This window comes from Marasmius oreades, chromosome 6 (genome assembly GCF_018924745.1).
Source record: "Marasmius oreades isolate 03SP1 chromosome 6, whole genome shotgun sequence".
Classification (NCBI taxonomy): Eukaryota; Fungi; Basidiomycota; class Agaricomycetes; order Agaricales; family Marasmiaceae; genus Marasmius; species Marasmius oreades.
The window spans coordinates 351,326-367,180 of record NC_057328.1 but is presented as its reverse complement, the minus strand read 5'-3'; the positions used below and the strand labels follow the sequence as shown (position 1 = coordinate 367,180).

At 48.0% G+C, this 15,855-nt stretch overlaps 7 protein-coding genes across 8 annotated transcripts; 2 read left to right on the top strand and 5 right to left on the bottom strand.

Annotated features, from left to right (window-relative positions):
• Positions 1-11: 11 nt before the first annotated feature.
• On the top strand, positions 12-371 carry E1B28_009538 (uncharacterized protein; the record flags this gene model as incomplete). Its single annotated transcript, XM_043154434.1, has 1 exon — positions 12-371. One exon carries the CDS (start codon positions 12-14, stop codon positions 369-371), a length of 360 nt encoding a protein of 119 aa, XP_043006889.1.
• Positions 372-765: 394 nt separating this feature from the next.
• On the top strand, positions 766-3,281 carry E1B28_009537 (uncharacterized protein). Its single transcript, XM_043154433.1, has 12 exons — positions 766-880; positions 935-1,098; positions 1,167-1,359; positions 1,410-1,559; positions 1,620-2,104; positions 2,164-2,238; positions 2,300-2,355; positions 2,419-2,478; positions 2,538-2,576; positions 2,633-2,652; positions 2,716-2,808; positions 2,875-3,281. Exons 1-12 carry the CDS (start codon positions 839-841, stop codon positions 3,070-3,072), a joined length of 1,575 nt encoding a protein of 524 aa, XP_043006888.1. The 5' UTR covers positions 766-838; the 3' UTR covers positions 3,073-3,281.
• On the bottom strand, positions 3,254-5,223 carry E1B28_009536 (uncharacterized protein). Its single transcript, XM_043154432.1, has 7 exons — positions 4,849-5,223; positions 4,567-4,798; positions 4,410-4,512; positions 4,075-4,334; positions 3,914-4,009; positions 3,673-3,847; positions 3,254-3,612 (listed from the first exon to the last, which is right to left on the bottom strand). The coding sequence occupies exons 1-7, from the start codon at positions 4,992-4,994 to the stop codon at positions 3,605-3,607; spliced, it is 1,020 nt and encodes a 339-aa protein (XP_043006887.1). The 5' UTR covers positions 4,995-5,223; the 3' UTR covers positions 3,254-3,604.
• Positions 5,224-5,611: 388 nt separating this feature from the next.
• Positions 5,612-7,894, bottom strand: E1B28_009535 (uncharacterized protein; the record flags this gene model as incomplete). Its single annotated transcript, XM_043154431.1, has 11 exons — positions 5,612-5,975; positions 6,046-6,135; positions 6,191-6,292; positions 6,361-6,512; positions 6,565-6,742; positions 6,801-6,875; positions 6,928-6,951; positions 7,008-7,239; positions 7,308-7,385; positions 7,441-7,783; positions 7,838-7,894. 11 exons carry the CDS (start codon positions 7,892-7,894, stop codon positions 5,612-5,614), a joined length of 1,695 nt encoding a protein of 564 aa, XP_043006886.1.
• Positions 7,895-8,474: 580 nt separating this feature from the next.
• E1B28_009534 (uncharacterized protein) lies at positions 8,475-9,245 on the bottom strand (the record flags this gene model as incomplete). The annotated part of the gene is made up of 1 exon (XM_043154430.1): positions 8,475-9,245. One exon carries the CDS (start codon positions 9,243-9,245, stop codon positions 8,475-8,477), a length of 771 nt encoding a protein of 256 aa, XP_043006885.1.
• A 1,190-nt stretch (positions 9,246-10,435) lies between these two features.
• E1B28_009533 (uncharacterized protein) lies at positions 10,436-12,851 on the bottom strand. Of its 2 annotated transcripts, XM_043154428.1 has the most exons (6): positions 12,641-12,851; positions 12,213-12,590; positions 11,942-12,149; positions 11,582-11,858; positions 11,064-11,529; positions 10,436-11,000 (listed from the first exon to the last, which is right to left on the bottom strand). In XM_043154428.1, the coding sequence occupies exons 3-6, from the start codon at positions 11,975-11,977 to the stop codon at positions 10,598-10,600; spliced, it is 1,182 nt and encodes a 393-aa protein (XP_043006883.1). In that variant the 5' UTR covers positions 11,978-12,149; positions 12,213-12,590; positions 12,641-12,851; the 3' UTR covers positions 10,436-10,597. The 2 variants fall into 2 exon arrangements, with proteins under 2 accessions (XP_043006883.1, XP_043006884.1); XM_043154429.1 differs by having other exon boundaries at positions 11,582-12,149.
• A 530-nt stretch (positions 12,852-13,381) lies between these two features.
• On the bottom strand, positions 13,382-14,570 carry E1B28_009532 (uncharacterized protein). Its single transcript, XM_043154427.1, has 3 exons — positions 14,320-14,570; positions 13,817-14,261; positions 13,382-13,762 (listed from the first exon to the last, which is right to left on the bottom strand). Exons 1-3 carry the CDS (start codon positions 14,405-14,407, stop codon positions 13,390-13,392), a joined length of 906 nt encoding a protein of 301 aa, XP_043006882.1. The 5' UTR covers positions 14,408-14,570; the 3' UTR covers positions 13,382-13,389.
• Positions 14,571-15,855: the final 1,285 nt, after the last annotated feature.

Genomic DNA, 15,855 nt, shown 5'->3' with positions numbered 1-15,855 from the left:
CAGGGAAGCCGATGAGGAAAAAAAGGAAGTTGACAGAGAAGTTGAAACGTTCAGACGACGGCGAAGTACCCGCTGAAGCGACCCCCCGCGAGACTACGACAACAGCTGTGGAGAAGAAACGATCTAAGCAGTTCATGGAGGAGGGGGGAAAGGCTCAACGGACCCTTGGGACGGAAGGCGTTGGAGGGTCTACGTCTTTCCCGGAAATCTCCCAAGGCGTGGAAGAAAGATCACAAGCGATTGAGCAGAGAGAAGCAGTATCGATGTTCATTCGTTCAGGGCTACACCCAAAAGCTTCTTTCCAAATCGGTCTCTCTCATACTCTTCCGGCTGGAAGTACCCAACAGAGGGGAAATTTCAGCAGGCAATAGAGGAAGAAACCGCGTTTCGTACCGGCAGCTGGCAGTTCTGAATACCATCCATCGTAGCGTTCTTGTTTGTTGTGACTTCTGGTTTTCCACTTTCTTATAATTACGTTCGGTATACCAAAACAATTCATCGACATGAATTTGTAAATACGGACACGGAATGGTCATTGTTAATGTTGATTCTTCCATCAATGATAGATAGTTAGACCTTAGATTAAGTACACAACAGTCCCACAAGGAACCGCCGGAACTTCAGAGTGTTCGTTCTGTCCCCTCCCATGTCAGCAGAACTTGAGCGCTTGAGCCTCCAGGAGGCAGGTTGACTTCCGCCGCTTACGTACTGGGAATGACTGTTGCCTGTCCCTGTGTCACCGCCGTTGTCAATCCTATCACATGGGTCGGCCACGGTGACGATAAACACCGGCTATCTCAGACTGCACATTGCGTTCGGTTCTTTCAGTGCTACCATCATGTCGAAACCTCAGTATACGCCTCTTGATGAAATCGACAAAGTACGTGTTCCAATGACATGCGCTCATGTAACTGTTTAACGAGGAATTCCTTAGATTTACGACGAGCTCAGGGCTGGATTCCAGTCAGGAAAAACCAAATCAATCGAATACAGGAAATACCTACTCGTTCAGTTGATGTACATGGTTAAAGACAACGCAGAGCGGTTTGAGAATGCGCTCAAGGAAGACCTAGGGAGGCCTCCGTTTGAATCTCACTTGTGCGTTTCCTCCGTTTATTCTTCGAAAGAACAACAAGGATTGACCTTTTTATGCGTTTATTTTACAGTTTTGAGATTTCTGCGAGCCTTACGGAAATTAAAGACACATATTCTCATATCGACAAGTGGGTCAAGTCGGAAAAGCCGCCGTTTTCACTTAACTGGAGCGCTATGAAACCTGTCATTTACAAAGAGCCCAAGGGGGTCGTGCTCATTATCTCGCCTTTCAACTACCCCGTGTATTTGACTATACCTGTTCTGGTAAGGGTTGGCACATCCATCGTGTTCGGTGTCCTCATTTCCGTTTGCAGGCGTCTGCGATCGCAGCAGGGAACGCAGTCGTAGTCAAACCCTCGGAGTCTACACCCGCTACTAGCGCGTTGATGGCAGAACTCGCAGAAGAATATCTGGATACGTCTGTCGTTCGTTTTGTGAATGGTGCTGTTCCGGAGACTACTAGAGTTCGTTGCTGCATCTTCGTTGTGACCACCGTTCTGTGCTAATACTTTTTCTTCAAATAGCTACTCGAGAAGCCTTGGGGACATATTCTATATACCGGTGGAGGTCGGGTAGCCAAAATTATCTCTGCGGCCGCTGCGAAGACGTTATCCCCCATTTCCCTCGAGCTCGGAGGGAAATCCCCAGTGTTTATCGATCCCAATTGCGATATCAAACTCGCCGCTCGCCGAATTTTGTGGGGCAAAGTCGCGAATGCAGGGCAGACGTGTGTTGCACCAGATTATGTTTTGGTAGTTGAGGAGTTCCAGGATAAGCTGATCCAAGCATTGAAAGAGGTTTATAAAGAGTTCTATCCGACTGCTGAAGGTTCGAAAGCGGAGGGGGTGTTTGCGAGGATGTGTACGGTTCAAGGGTTGAAGAGGGTTGATGAGTTTTTGAAGAATTCGAAAGGGGAGATAGTGCTTGGTGGGGAGGTTGATGAAACAGACAAGTTTATTGCGCCGACGGTTGTGAAGAATATCCGCCCGGGGGATTCGTTGATGAACGAGTGAGTCGGTTAATCTTTTTTTTTCTTAATCTCTGATTACAAGAACTGTTGCTTCACAGGGAAATATTCGGGCCGGTGTTACCCATCATGCCCGTGAAAGATTTGGATGAAGCGATTGCATATGTTAATTCTCAGTCAGATACCTCTCTCCTCTCTCTCAACGACGTTTAGCTCATCCATATTTACTCGCTCTAGCGATCACCCGCTTACGCTCTATGTGTTCTCACAGGACTCAAAATTCAAAGAAAAGGGTACGCGTGCAAGACATAAAGCACGAGTGGATTCATAACGCGACTGTGCGCTCGCTTTTTTAGTTTTCCGAAATACTCAGAGTGGATCTGCTGTTGCGAACGATACGCTCATTATTCCTGCTGGTCCGTACTCGCAGCTTTTGTCTCAAGCACGGTTCCTTGACATATTTTTTTCTCGGTAGTGGAAGGAATACCATTCGGTGGAATTGGACCTAGTGGATGTACGCTTCTATTAACTTCCTTCCTCCTTCGTTTGCTCAACGTTTCCCATTTTTAGCGGGATATCATACAGGAAAGGTTCGATTTCGATCAGGATGTATACAATACCGTTCTACGTCACTAACGGATTACTTCGTATAGTATGGGTTTGACATGTTCACTCACCTGAGAGCCTCGATAGATTCACCAGGTTGGATCGACATGGTGATGAAATTCCGGTATCCACCGTACACTGTATGTTTCATTTTCCATTCGAACGTCCCGCCCACGTTATACTAAGACCGTTAAAATTTACATCAGGCGAATAAGCGGAAAGCGGTGAACAGAGTCTTATCGGCTCGGTTGCCAGCGCGGCCTATTGCACCTCCAGGCACCGATATTGATGTGGAACAGAAGGGGAATGCGTGGATTAAATGGTTTCTATTCCTTGTAGCTACCGTGATATCAGGTGGAATGCTGAAACGAGGGACGGTTCTACAGAAGTTAAGGCTTAAATGAGGGGGCATGAACTTGGAAGGAATGATTTTTATGTGGATACCCTCTTTACCTGGGATTTGGGTTGGTTGTTTTTGCATTATGTATGGCGGGTTGGAGGATTGGAGGTATCATCTAGTTGACTTTTCTTCTTTTCAATTGGGTATCTTGTATAAGCTTAAGTATCTTATTTGTCTTGACTTCCGGCTCGCAAACTTTTTTCATTGAATCCCTGGCTTTAGTTGGTCTGAGTGGCTCCCATCAGTAATTTAACACAAAACCTTTCGGTTCCCAGCAGAAAACACGCCACAATTACGCCTGATAGTTGATATCAGAACGTCGTCCGTGGTCGGCGGTGACCTCCTCCGCCCAATGGCCCGACCAATAAGCCAGGATCTATGTATGCAGGCAGCTTCTCATGTGGGTCAAAAGGACAAGGTGAGGTTCTTGTACATTACTGTACAACCGAACACATTATAATAAGTTAAAGTTTCCTTCATTGCGGATCACCGGTCAAGCTTCAAGCGGCTGTCCCGTGTCATAGTGCTGTCAACCTCTACAGACCTACGAAAGGAAACGACTGAATTGAGGAGAATGTTCGACATCAAAGTAAACGACTCTTACCCATCTCAGATTTGTTATAAGTGGACACTGGCATATTGTTGGTCATTGTGTCTTTGTCTTTGCCGTTCGGAGCAAATTTCATATCTGTATCCTCATAGACCGTGGAGTTGCCAGCGACGTCCCATAGGGAACGTCGTAGGAAGACGAGAACGACCATCAAGGTGGGATAGATTCCCTGCGTTTTCGCAAGCGTCAGTGGGCCCTTGGTACTTGATAAGTTAATTTTGTGGTTGGAACTTACTACAAGTTGCGTAGCTGAAGCAGAAAAAACGATTCGAAACGCTTGATTTGTGTAGTCAGGGGTGTTTGGCGCGACCAACACGGACATCATGATGATCTGTGATTGACACAACAAGTAGCATTAGCTTCAAAAAAAACATTCGTGGGTTCGTTTTGCCTTACCCAAAAGGTAGTGTATACGATACCAGACTCGAGGAGCATAACCATAATCTTCTCAGCGCGTCCTTGACGTTCATGGTTGTTCATGTATTGTTTGAAAGACCGTCGGTATAACCAAGTCTGATAGCCTATGACAACGGTTCCAGCGACATTGGTGACCATTGACAGAATAAACGTGGCCGTATTTCGGTTTTTGCATTCGGCAGAGAACGAAACCGGCATATGCTCTTTGACCATACATCCAACCCAGGAGAAAGCGGTTCCTGTGGATGACAAGTGTGCAAAATTCGTGAGGATCGGCGAAAGTGATCTGTCCAAAAAAAAAGAAGTAAACTAACCTGTCGTACCGAGGAGTAACAACACGGGCAGAATCATGACTTTCTTATTCCCACCAGAAAGCACCCATGCTCTCCATATGACGATGGAATCCCCCACGACACTCTACTCGAGGTTGAGAAAACGTTGCTGAACGTCCGCAGTAGAGGGAATACTGACCGCGATAGGGAAAGTGATTTCACCGATAACACCCAATGAGCGATGCTTGGCCAATAAACCAGCATTCTTGACGAGCAGGGGAACGGTTCCAGGGTTTTCGACGAGAAGTTTCTCGACACCGAGGATAAAGTAGGAGAAAGAACAGCAAATGTAGCTGGTCGATAAAATGAAGAGGATTATCACAGCTGCGAGTAGAGCTATCCGTGGACCCGTGAAGCTGTAGGTTCGTCGGCTGGAATAGACGGTGAGTCCTGGAGAAAGTTGAATAAGAAGAGTACGAACCACATAATGCTCATGGCCGCGAAGAATACGATCAAGTAGACTCCATAGAGGACAGACGTAGTCAATAAGCCAGCTGAAGTCAAGATGACATTTCGACCGAAAATACCGAGAATTACGATATCTTTGGAAGCGTCTACAGTTGCCATCGAAGAAGGGGATCTACTGAGTGGGAATGATCCAAAAGCTGAGCTTTTTTAAATCATCTTCGTTTCACCGGAGTCACATTGCAGGTCGGTCTATCTGGTGTTCTCGCTCACAGATTCAGCACGAGGTAGTGAATCCATTCCACCAGCTCGGCTAAGGCGGCGGGTACGGAAAAGAAGGCTTGCTGGCAAGCTGTGCACTGTGGACGAAGAACAATGGCGAAAATTTGACGAAAACCCAAAGTGAAAGTTGTGGGCGCTTTTTCTGAATTTCAAATAGTGTATTTTAAACTCCGTCCATCGGTCCAATCGGGCACCCCGGCTCTGGCAAATGAGCGCTTTCTTTCTCGTCTCCAGCGTCCCGCTCGTCGACATCCAGCCACACGTTCAGCTATCACTTGTAAGGTCCAAAACTTGGTATGACTATTCTATCATATGTTGTCCATAATCTCTGAGATTCCCGTTGATTCAATCTTCCTCTAGCTTTTTTAACAATCAATACTTTATCTTGGACTTGAAACGTCTGAAATCGTGGGCTGTAGTTATATTACCAGTAACTCGCCTACTACAAGATATCAGGCTCAAAGATAACTAAGGAACGACACGGACTGCCATGCTCCCTACGCAGAATTCGCCCTCCTCTTCAGCACAACCGGCAATTCACCTTTCACCAACACAAAGAAATCCAGCAACTCGTCCAACCACTGCTGCTCCGTCCAATTCCCTTCCCGGTCAAACTCCATATCATAGCGTTGCACCAAAGTCGAAATGACAGCTCGAAGTTCTAGTTGAGCGAGCGACTTCCCGACGCAATTCATAGGACCTGTGGAAAAGGGTATGAACGCATCCCTGTTCGTTTCGACATTCTTATCCTCAGTAATCCAACGATCCGGCCAATATTCTTCGGGGCGGGGACTGAAGTATCTTGGGTCGCGATGGATAACATAAGATGGGATGACGACGGGTGTATCCTCTGGGACGAATCTGTGAACGAATCCAGGTGTCAACGGTTATAATTTTTTGAGTTGCGCGTACGCGGCGAATATTCACTTACACCGATCCTACACTCTTCCCACCAGTACCCAGCTCCGGAGCCCGTTGAAGGCCTGTAGAGACGGGGGAATACAATCGTAGTGTTTCGTCGCTGTACAGAATCATTTTTATATATCTTGAAATTGCAATATAAGAGGGGTACTGACATGACAGCGTTCAGGAAGGGCATGTGCATCAACTTGGCTGGATCTTCGTGGGGAGCCTGGCCATTCTGAATCGGGAATGAATCGTCGATCTCAGCTCGAAGCCTAAAGGAAGACATGGGTGAGAATGATTGGAAGTTAGAAATACGCTTGTAAGGGCGAGGGAAACCTACCGCGAGAAATTCGCCTTGTCACAGATGAGATGGTATAGTGCACAGCTCAAAGTGCTCGCAACAGAGTCTGAGCCTGCAATGATGGCCAACAGCGCCTCGTTTGCATAAGCATCAAAATTTAGTGGTTTCGGGTCTGGGCTTCCTTCGTCCAACTACGTACGATTGTCAGAAACTCATCCGAAGGAGTCACTCAAAAATACGTACCAGGTAGGTACTGATATCTCGTCCCATGAGCGCTGTGCCACGCTCCCGTCGTGCCGCCGCTGTCTTGAAAACAAAATCTTGTAATTTGATTGCAGGGGAGGCTGCTACGGAAGCCATGCCGGGGATGCTGAATAAGAGCTTATTGAGCCATACTACGTGTTGTGTCAACGCAAATACTCTATCGAGATGGTTAGCGTCAAACAACTGAGAAGGTGGATAATCGATATTTTGCGTACAGAAGCCCATCTTCCATAATCTTCCAGAGACCTTGTGTATCACCGTCTCGCATCAACTCAAAACCTGCTCCGAAACTGTACAGAAAAGTCAACGGACGGAGGTGGCCACTGGTAAGAATCAACCTACGCCATGTCTCCCATGAAATCGTATCTAAGAGGAGGGAGTCAGTAATCGTGCCTCGTTCTCTGACCGCTAGTACTACGCACGCAAAGTAAGACATCCACTTTGCTAGATCAACACTCCTCCCCTTGTCTGCTTCATTATCGAGGTTCCCCAAAAGTTGCAATAGCCTATTTCGCATGATAGGCTCATACTCCTTGATACTACTCGTAGCGAATGCCCTGTTCCACAATTTTCGCCTTTGCAAGTGTTTCGTCGTGTTCCGCATGCCAATGTGGGCAATTTCGTCCGAATTTGGCAACTTCCTTACTTCCCAGACTAATAAAATGCAGGGTCGACCTCTTGTTTAGTTGTCCACATGAGTAGTTAGTGTAGTCGACACTTACTAGGCCCTTTCCCCATCCCATCTTTACCCAAGACAGAAGGGATTGCATCAACATCACATATCGATAATTCATTTGGCCCTGTCCATTCATGAATTAATAACTCCCAAACACCTGTAGCCTGGAGGATACTTACCTGTCCTGACAATGGGCCCATACCGACGGTGCAACTCCTTGTACTTCAAGTGTATCTTGCCTGGATAGGTGTGGTACACTAGCCAAAATTTAGTGCATCTCGCTAGGAGAGGACCTGGATGCTGTGCAAGTGGGTGAAAAGGAGACAAACGGTATATTAATATGGAGGTAAATAACGAGGTGTAGCAAGTCGTGTAGCCCACGAGCAATGCCCAAAGCCATGGCCATCGCTCGAAACGACCTAAGAAGAAATAGGATGGAAGGAGTGGCGTTACGATGACGAGTTGTTGAATAAGCCAGAGACTCTGCGTCTTCTCCAGTCTTTGAAAAAGGAAATGTAAAGTCTAGTAAAGTACGTCTGTTAGTCAGAACCTGAGAGTGCTTTCGAATGGACTCACCAGACCAGAAAGGACGGAGGATAGCATACCCTCTGTCAAAGAGGTCGAGGTCGCCATGTCAAAGTGGGAGCTATATCCTTCGAAAACGCCGTGACCGTCTCTTTTTAAAGTTTCGAAAGCCCGGGAGCGCTTATCGTTTGAGCCCCATACACGCCGAAAGGATCGTAAAGTGCGCCCACAACAGTGCGTGGTACTGATTCCATAGCTCGGCCAAGGCGGCTGCTTCGGAATAAGGTGCAGGCTGGAGCCAAAAGCGAGAACTGAACTGACAAACAGTTGCGAAAGTGGCCGTCACTTCAACTTCTACGAGTAGAGCCTACGGAGGGATATCCAGCAATACGCAGAACGTGGTGCACCGCATCAATAATCGTAATGGTTACTGTTTCTAAAATCGACTAGAAATATGGAACGATTATGCGGAAAAGGTACGAGTGACTGGTATAGTGATTTAGAGAGGAATGGAAGAAAAGAGGAGCGGATTGATATAACCTAACGCAGAGATCAAAACGTTCAATATGCCGCGGAACACCATCCTTCATTATCTCAGTCATGCCAAGAAGTAAGGACCGGTTGGAAAGAGCCGATGGTGGGGCCCAAAACTATACGGTATATTTCGGCCTTTCGAGCTTCTGCACTCTCAACGACGAGAACTGAGCCCAGGAACGATGAAGGTGGGTATTCCCTGCATTTCCCAATCCATAATTCCCATTTGGCTAAGAGTGAGAAGAGATGTGAGAAGAGAGATGGCGTTCTGCTCTGTCTCGTAAAAGATTGCATGCGACAGCTTCAAATCCGCTACTTGATCCAAGGGCCAATGGTTCATCATTGACTCGTATATAAAAACCCGATGTCCATAGAACTTGGCCCCAAACACCTCCAATCTGTTCCAACAATCCTCGGGTAGGCGCCTAAGGCTCCGTAGATTTAGCGTTTCGATGACGGGGATGACCGTAAGGGGTTCGACAAAACCGACAGATAAGTTGTGCGCATGAAAAAGGGTGAAGGCTTTTATGTCAGAACTACCCGGGGAGCAGTCGGAATAAAGTTCCGAACAGCGAAGCGTTTGTTGGTTGGCGAGCAGGATATGATGTATGGAACGGTCTGAGTCGGGTGGGGGTATGTTCTTAAGTGACAGAACGACCACTCCGTTTGAGGCAAACGAAGGAAGGTGTATTGGTACCTGGTCAGGGAGAAGCGCTTTCAAGGCGGGGAATACCATATGGGGATGCTGTTCGTAAAATCTGGCGCTGCGTGAAAAAAAAGGAACAACGCGTTCTATAGGAAGAGGGGTATTGTTTGGGATAGCTGCGGTTTGGAATAGCTGCGCCAAGATGGTTTCCATGTGCGACCAGACAGTGCATCGGACTCCGAGCTGCTGAATGCGTTCAGTGTGCCCTTCAAAGATCATCCGCGTCAAGGCGTCGATGTGAGCAGGTAAGATACGAAGAGGTGGAAGTTCGTCTTCTCCTTCAATACTCTCGAGCTGTATAGAGTGCAAATTTAAGAGTGCAATGAGTCTACGTCCGGACCGCAACCACAGTAGACCCACTCCAACTCAGGTCCATAGCTCTCGTGAACTTGGGAGCAGGTTTAAGAACCGATTGCAGGTGGGAGATGGTGCCAATAGGGAGCTCGATGATTGGGTTTCCCTGACCAGCTCTAAGATTGCGCAGGATTTGCGCAGGTACTGAGGATAAGCAGATTGTGGGACGGTAAACGCGAAGGGTGCAGGAGAACATCGGCCTTTCAGCAAGCGGTGGGTAAGTAACGAACATTTCCAGAACGGAGGAAGTGGCTCACCTGTAGCGCCCTCAGGTAAGGTAAAATCCGTTGGCTTTCGGATACGTATTTATACGTTGTCGCAACTGGACCTATTCGATGCAGGCGTGAACAAAGGAAGGTGTCGTCTGCTCCAGACCTGCTCAGACTGGAACATTTCCTCTTCTGCGAAGGTGTTGAAGCCTGTGCGGGACGAGTGGATCATGTATGACATCGCAAAATCCGACCTTCCGTGCACCATGGTGAGCCTTCTCTCTGCTTCTCCTCTTGAGGCTCTCATTCCTACTCTCTCCGCCACTCGCACTCGACTCGCCTCCCGCAAGATGAGCAGCAGACAAGCGGCAAGATGATTCAAGTGAGATCGCAAATACTCCCGAGGCCCAAAAACGAAGAATGGTTAGTATTGAATGATGAATCGAACGATTTGAGAGATACTCACCGAGATGGTCATGGCCGCTTTCAACGAGCACGCTAGGTAGATGTCCATAACTACACCTCATCTAGCCCTTTTCCCATGTTTTTATTGTGTTGTCTACGAGTTCTTGAGTATCTGTTGGAAACCGAACACGGTGAAGGGAGCACATCTTCGGGTTCACGACACGCATCCAGCTACGCGAACGTACATTCCAAACCTGAACCACTTATTCGGAGATGAATCTTGAAGATTCCTTGAACTATCCAAGGCTTTGCATAGGTGACAAACTGCAGGCGTCGTCGGCGAAGGTGAAGAAGTTGTGCACGTGGTTGCTGAAAGCGCTCGCGTGACTGAATATCATTTATTTATTTTTCGGTGGATCGTCTTCTCTTCCGAATTGAAAAGCCTAGAAGGAACTGTATAATATGGACCTAGTGTCCAGGGAGGTCTAGACTTTAGATACATTTGAAGCTACTTAATGCATAATGGTCCAGTTGCCATAAGTCCTGTTCTGAAACCATCGCCAGTGTTCGACAGCTGGACAAGTGCAAAACCAAAAAGCCAAATCAAGGCGTATATGGTGGCGGTCCTCTCAGAGGTGGTATGACTATATGGAGCGATTTACTGCCGGTGATCTGTCTAGGTTCATCATGCTGTTCGTCGCTATGTGTTCCACCATCCTCCGGTTCTTCGCTGTCAGTCGTCGCTTGATGATCATAAGCGGTTGATGGGGACGGGGGTATCCTCTCCCTTCCATCCCTGAACTTCGCCGGCAGATACCTCTGAGGCTCAAAGTGCCGAGGAATGGGCATTATGAACGACGAAGCCTCTTCAAGCTCAGCCGCCCTACGCCTCCGAAGGTATCGACGTCGGAAACATAAGAACAGCAATAGCGAGATCGAAAACAGCGCCAAAACGCCGATAACGCTCCCAGCAATCATAGGTGTGTTTTTTTTGACTGTCCTGTCACTGTTGGCATGGGAAATTAGACATTGGATAGATGAATTTGGAGAGAATTAGTAGACACTGTACCTCGTGGACACGCCAGTTTCAGTGGCCACTCCCTCGCTTGTCAATGAAAGCGTCGAGTCGGGAAGGGTCGACGAGGTGACGACTGCCAGTGCAGAAGACGGGGCGCTGGAAGATGGGGCGCTTGACGATGTAAAGGAGGTCGACGCAGCTTCGGTAGAGGAGCTACTACTAGTCACGGTCGTACTACTGCTCTCCGTTGTTGCATCTCCCGTTCCGGTATCTGTCGTACTAGAACTTTGTTCCACCTCTGTAGACGTTGCCGTTGCGATAACCTCCGATGTACTTGTAGTTGTTTCAGTTGGAGGGGTATCTGTGTTGCTTGTCGTTGTCTCTGGGGGGGGCTGCTCGGAGGTGGAGGTAGATGTAGGCGCAGTTGTTGCACTAGTAACTTTTGGTGCAGGGGGTGGTATCCCAAATATCTGATCCAAGGCAGAACTGATACCCGCAATAACCTCCCCCGGTGTTGCTGGAAAAAATTCAGATGTCTGCAACACTACATGATATATATATCGACTCACGAAGACTAAATAGCGATGGGGGCGGTGGGGGTGATTGGCGGCGTTGTAAACGAGTGACGATGTTATTATCTTCAGGAGAGGTAACCTCGCCTATTGGTGGGGAGGGCATACTCTTGAAGGAAGGAATGGGAACGGGATAACAAGCTGGGAAAATTGGGCCCTTCCTTCTTCTTCTATTTGACCAGCTCAAAAATAGAGCTGTTGCTGTTTGGATTCGCGAGATTGATTGACTAATTTCTGAGTCCACCCCGGACATCGATTTTCTGGGGATAAGCGCCTGATCCGTGTGATTTTGATTTTAGTATATGGACGGTTCATGAGAGCCAGAAACGGTGGCTTGATGATATAAACGTAACTTACTATATTTCGCACCTTGTACGAGCTCGCCTTACTCATCGTGATTGTTGTCCATTCCAAGTACAGCAACGCAAACCACGGTCGGCGTTTGGTAAATCGAGCACGTCACCTTCTTTCGCAGTGCATCCCCTCCGATGGACAGGATTTCGGCACGTAGACAATATCGAGCAACCTTTTCGACTACGTCTTGGTTCGCCCGCCTCCTGTCAGCCTACGAGTCGAACATGGGGATTAGGTTTCCGTCTTTGAAGTGGAAGCGATGTCAAGTACTTACGCTCTTCCCATCCTTCATTCCCCTTCTGGCTGATCTATGGCCGTCACTTAGCCCCCTCTTTGAGAAAAACTAACGTTCTCCTACGTAAAAGGGATACCGGCCTTCCATGGCCAACAGTACCGTGCGCCTCGAACACAGCTTCGACCAACACAACTCATCAAGCTTCTGACCCAGATTCCTTCACAACATGTCTCCCTCGCTCCCTCGTACCAAGTGTGTCTCTAGCGGTGGAGAACCTGTTCTTGTACAAACGGATGACGGAAAACGTTCGGCCGTTTTGTTTACAACAGGAGCAGAACTCCACCATGAACTTCGAGGCTGCCATCTTCGAGTGCACACAGGTCTTCAATCACTTCAAATTCCACCCTTCATTGCTATCTATCATATTATCGTCAGCCAGAGCAAGAACGAAAAGATCTTGAACGCACAAGCAACATTCGTGGCGCTCAGATACTACCACGAAGATTCATCAAGGCATACTGAATGTCAGCTCGGCTTGACTTTATTTGATTCCCTGTTCATGGCATTGTTATGTCCAGTCGAAGAAGAGCGAAAAAAGTGCACGATCGTTGTGGAAGGTGGAGGGTAGAGTCTGGTGTGCATTGGTCGGAGCGGACGTTGAAAAACGGGATACTTTAGTCCTCGCCGGTGTTCTTCTACTCAACACGGCATCTATCATCAAAGTATTTTCAAAGTCCGCAAGTTGGATTCTCGTCTGGGCGGACCGCTCATACCGGCATTCCGCCTTTCGAACCTGGCCTTGCCATTATCCATGATAGCACTTGTCTCCGAGTTTCGTTATTCGAACGGCCTCTGATTATGGCTCGCCAATAATTTAAAATCATAAAATTAAAAAGAACACCCGCACCGGTTCGAAAATACATTTAATTATGGGGAGCCAACACAGCAAAAGGAAAAGTGAGGTGGGATGATCATCTTCCAAATGCCTATTATGGTGGGATTCCGGCCCCTGGCTGATGAATCGTTCAGTCAGGTCCTTCGACTTGCCAAGCACTACACTGGACATATATGGATATTGGTACCGAATTGAAAGGGAAATACACCTTAGCCACCGAACAGTGATTGTCGGATGATTGGTCAAAACATCAAAACAGACCTTCAGGCCCGCTGAGCGTTCAAACGTTCACGAGTCGAAGATTCGGGATGACTCCTAATATCACGGCCTATAGGATGGCGGCGGGATAAATATCATTGTGTCACCGCTAACAATCACAGAGTCTAGACAGGCACTCCGACGACTCTGTCCATGACCATCTTCTTGCCTGTCAACATCGCTGCCAATGACCTCCTGACGACCGGTCAAACGATACGTACGTGTATTTTCTCCTTCAGCCTCGAATTTATCCGCCGAACAACCCTGAGTGGGAGAGGACGCCGTGCATGGCGAAACATCCTGACGGTCCGACGTAGAAGGCCGTCGGTTCAGACATCGACGGTAATACCAAAGCGCGACCCAGATCGAAAGGGAGAGAAGAACAACAGCGCCGGCGACACTTCCAACGATGGTCGAGGTGTCCTTTTGACTGTGACTGTTGACATACTAATATAAGCAGATGGATAGATGGAAAGTGAAAAGATTGTACCTCGCAGTTATACTTGATTGTATGATGGCCTGGGTTGTCATCGAAACTGTCGACTCGGGTACTGTAGTAGAAGCAGCTACGACGCTTCCCAGTCGTTGGGACCCAGCGGTCATCCTTGACGAGATTAAGTTGAAGGAGTTTGTGGTTGTATCTCCAGCAGTCCCGGCACTAGTATGATTGTCCGTCGATGCGACGCTGGCTCCCCCATCTGCCATGCTAGTGCTGTTGTTCGACGCTGTAGTGGACGTTGCTGGTGCGGTAATATCGGTAACACCTGAGGCTGTAAATTGTGTTTGGGTCGAGGGGGCGTGGGATATGGTTTTTGAAGGGCTTGGAGCCAGAGTCGGAGGCAGTGGCGGGCTGTTACTAGTAGCACCTTTGACGGCTGAGGAAGCAATCCCTCTTATTTCTGAGAGTGCGGCACTATCAATATCCGGAATAGTGGCTGAAGAAAATTGAGACTCAGTTTCTCCCGCAACATTAAGGAATTGGCTACGCCTCACCCGGCGGGATATGACCCAAAACCCGGCGTCCTGCTTGGCGTTGAAAACGAGTGATGTTCTGGAGCGTGGAGCTGAGAAACGGGGACATGGGAAACAGCTTTCAAGAACCCTCTTCACTTTTAAACTCACTCACAATAGCTTAACTACTTGATTCAACGTGAGTAGCAAACCTTGATGGGGGATATATCTTCAACTGCAATCACGGCAGTGCTGTTTTCCAGGCTGGCGTATCTTCAATGTATTCTACAGCCCACTGTATAACATTACCGAAGGTACCTGAACCAAAGGCCAGACGTACCATGCCTGAGGTATTCTTTCCCCCTTCAGCTTATTCATTACTCTGAGTGCTTGAAGAAGGTATCCTGATCGGCGAAATGCGAAACATCATCTGTCCGAGGAGACTGGTGCTGCCTGGGATACTACCTAAGAGCGAAGAGCAGAAGAGCAACAGCGTCACCGATGACACTCCCAGCCATGCGATTAACATGGTGTCTGTTGGAAACCACAATCAGATGTGGCCGACGGAAAACAGCTTGTACCTTGCGATGAGTGGTACGTTGGCTGACTCGGACCTGATTTATTATTGGGGGCTCGGTTACTGTAGACACTACTATCAGCAGTCGTCGGAAAGGAGTAGTTGACGAGCTAATATCTCAGCGAGTTCGGCGGAGTGGTGACTTGACATTAGAGGTCCTGGCTGTAGAAACTGAGCCAGGCAATCGACTCTGTACATGAGAATGTTCGGGACTCTTTATGCGGAGCACAGCCTAGATACCGGATCGTGGATTCCCTTTGATACTCGCAGTCAGGGAGGAAAGAGGGATATTTTGGATATTTTGCTAACGTTGGTACTATCTCGTTCCAATTGCAATCCCCGTTCGATACGTCGTAACGCGTAACGCGTAAAGTCTTGCTATTGATCGCACGTCCGCCTACTAGAGCTACATGCCAACCGAAGTCCATAGCCCATCCTCGGGAGCTGGTGAATTGGTGCTATATATTGAGCCGCTTGAGAAGTAAAAAAGTTTCTCGTATCGCACAGACGCGTCCGATACTGAGGACAACGTGATTTGACATGACGGATGGTGACGGCAAGAAGCGAAGTTTAATGGTGTTGGCATTAATCAACGTGACACTACATAGGCGGAACCCGGGTCACACCCGATATGCGCCGACATACATAATGTTAGGCACACCATACATGTACGTCGGGTCCTTCGGCATCCTACGGGGTCCAATGAAGGATTTAATTTCCTAATAATAATAGCGATCACGCGCATCCGCGACGCGCAACTATCACCCCACATGTACAGGACGAAAACTTGAGATTTCAATCTCGAGTTCTCAAGAGGTGTATTATTTGATAGGTACACTGACTTAGTACACTCAGGTTCAAGCACTGTCCGAGTAACGGAGAGAATCTGCGCAAGCCTGGGACTCGTACCGTGAATGAACACAGTAAAATGCAGTAAGCGGCTTCCAGTTGAACTTGCAGTGAGTGTAGTCACTGGCAAATGTCGGAGAGCTCAGGATAAG

What these genes read in the sequence shown, in the direction of transcription:
- E1B28_009537 (XM_043154433.1), top strand. Translation starts at nt 839, where the DNA reads ATGTCGAAACCTCAGTATACGCCTCTTGATGAAATCGACAAA. An exon ending in ATTTGACTATACCTGTTCTG is followed by an intron (nt 1,360 to 1,409) that starts GTAAGGGTTGGC and finishes TTCCGTTTGCAG; the next exon opens with GCGTCTGCGATCGCAGCAGG. An exon ending in CTCAAAATTCAAAGAAAAGG is followed by an intron (nt 2,356 to 2,418) that starts GTACGCGTGCAA and finishes TCGCTTTTTTAG; the next exon opens with TTTTCCGAAATACTCAGAGT.
- E1B28_009536 (XM_043154432.1), bottom strand. Translation starts at nt 4,994, where the DNA reads ATGGCAACTGTAGACGCTTCCAAAGATATCGTAATTCTCGGTATTTTC. An exon ending in GCGGCCATGAGCATTATGTG is followed by an intron (nt 4,799 to 4,848) that starts GTTCGTACTCTT and finishes CGTCTATTCCAG; the next exon opens with CCGACGAACCTACAGCTTCA. An exon ending in GTTACTCCTCGGTACGACAG is followed by an intron (nt 4,335 to 4,409) that starts GTTAGTTTACTT and finishes TGTCATCCACAG; the next exon opens with GAACCGCTTTCTCCTGGGTT.
- E1B28_009533 (XM_043154428.1), bottom strand. Translation starts at nt 11,977, where the DNA reads ATGAGTAAGGCGAGCTCGTACAAGGTGCGAAATATA. An exon ending in CCCATCGCTATTTAGTCTTC is followed by an intron (nt 11,530 to 11,581) that starts GTGAGTCGATAT and finishes AATTTTTTCCAG; the next exon opens with CAACACCGGGGGAGGTTATT. An exon ending in GAAACTGGCGTGTCCACGAG is followed by an intron (nt 11,001 to 11,063) that starts GTACAGTGTCTA and finishes CCATGCCAACAG; the next exon opens with TGACAGGACAGTCAAAAAAA.
- E1B28_009532 (XM_043154427.1), bottom strand. Translation starts at nt 14,407, where the DNA reads ATGTCCCCGTTTCTCAGCTCCACGCTCCAGAACATCACTCGTTTTCAA. An exon ending in TTTGGGTCATATCCCGCCGG is followed by an intron (nt 14,262 to 14,319) that starts GTGAGGCGTAGC and finishes AATTTTCTTCAG; the next exon opens with CCACTATTCCGGATATTGAT. An exon ending in CAATCAAGTATAACTGCGAG is followed by an intron (nt 13,763 to 13,816) that starts GTACAATCTTTT and finishes GTATGTCAACAG; the next exon opens with TCACAGTCAAAAGGACACCT.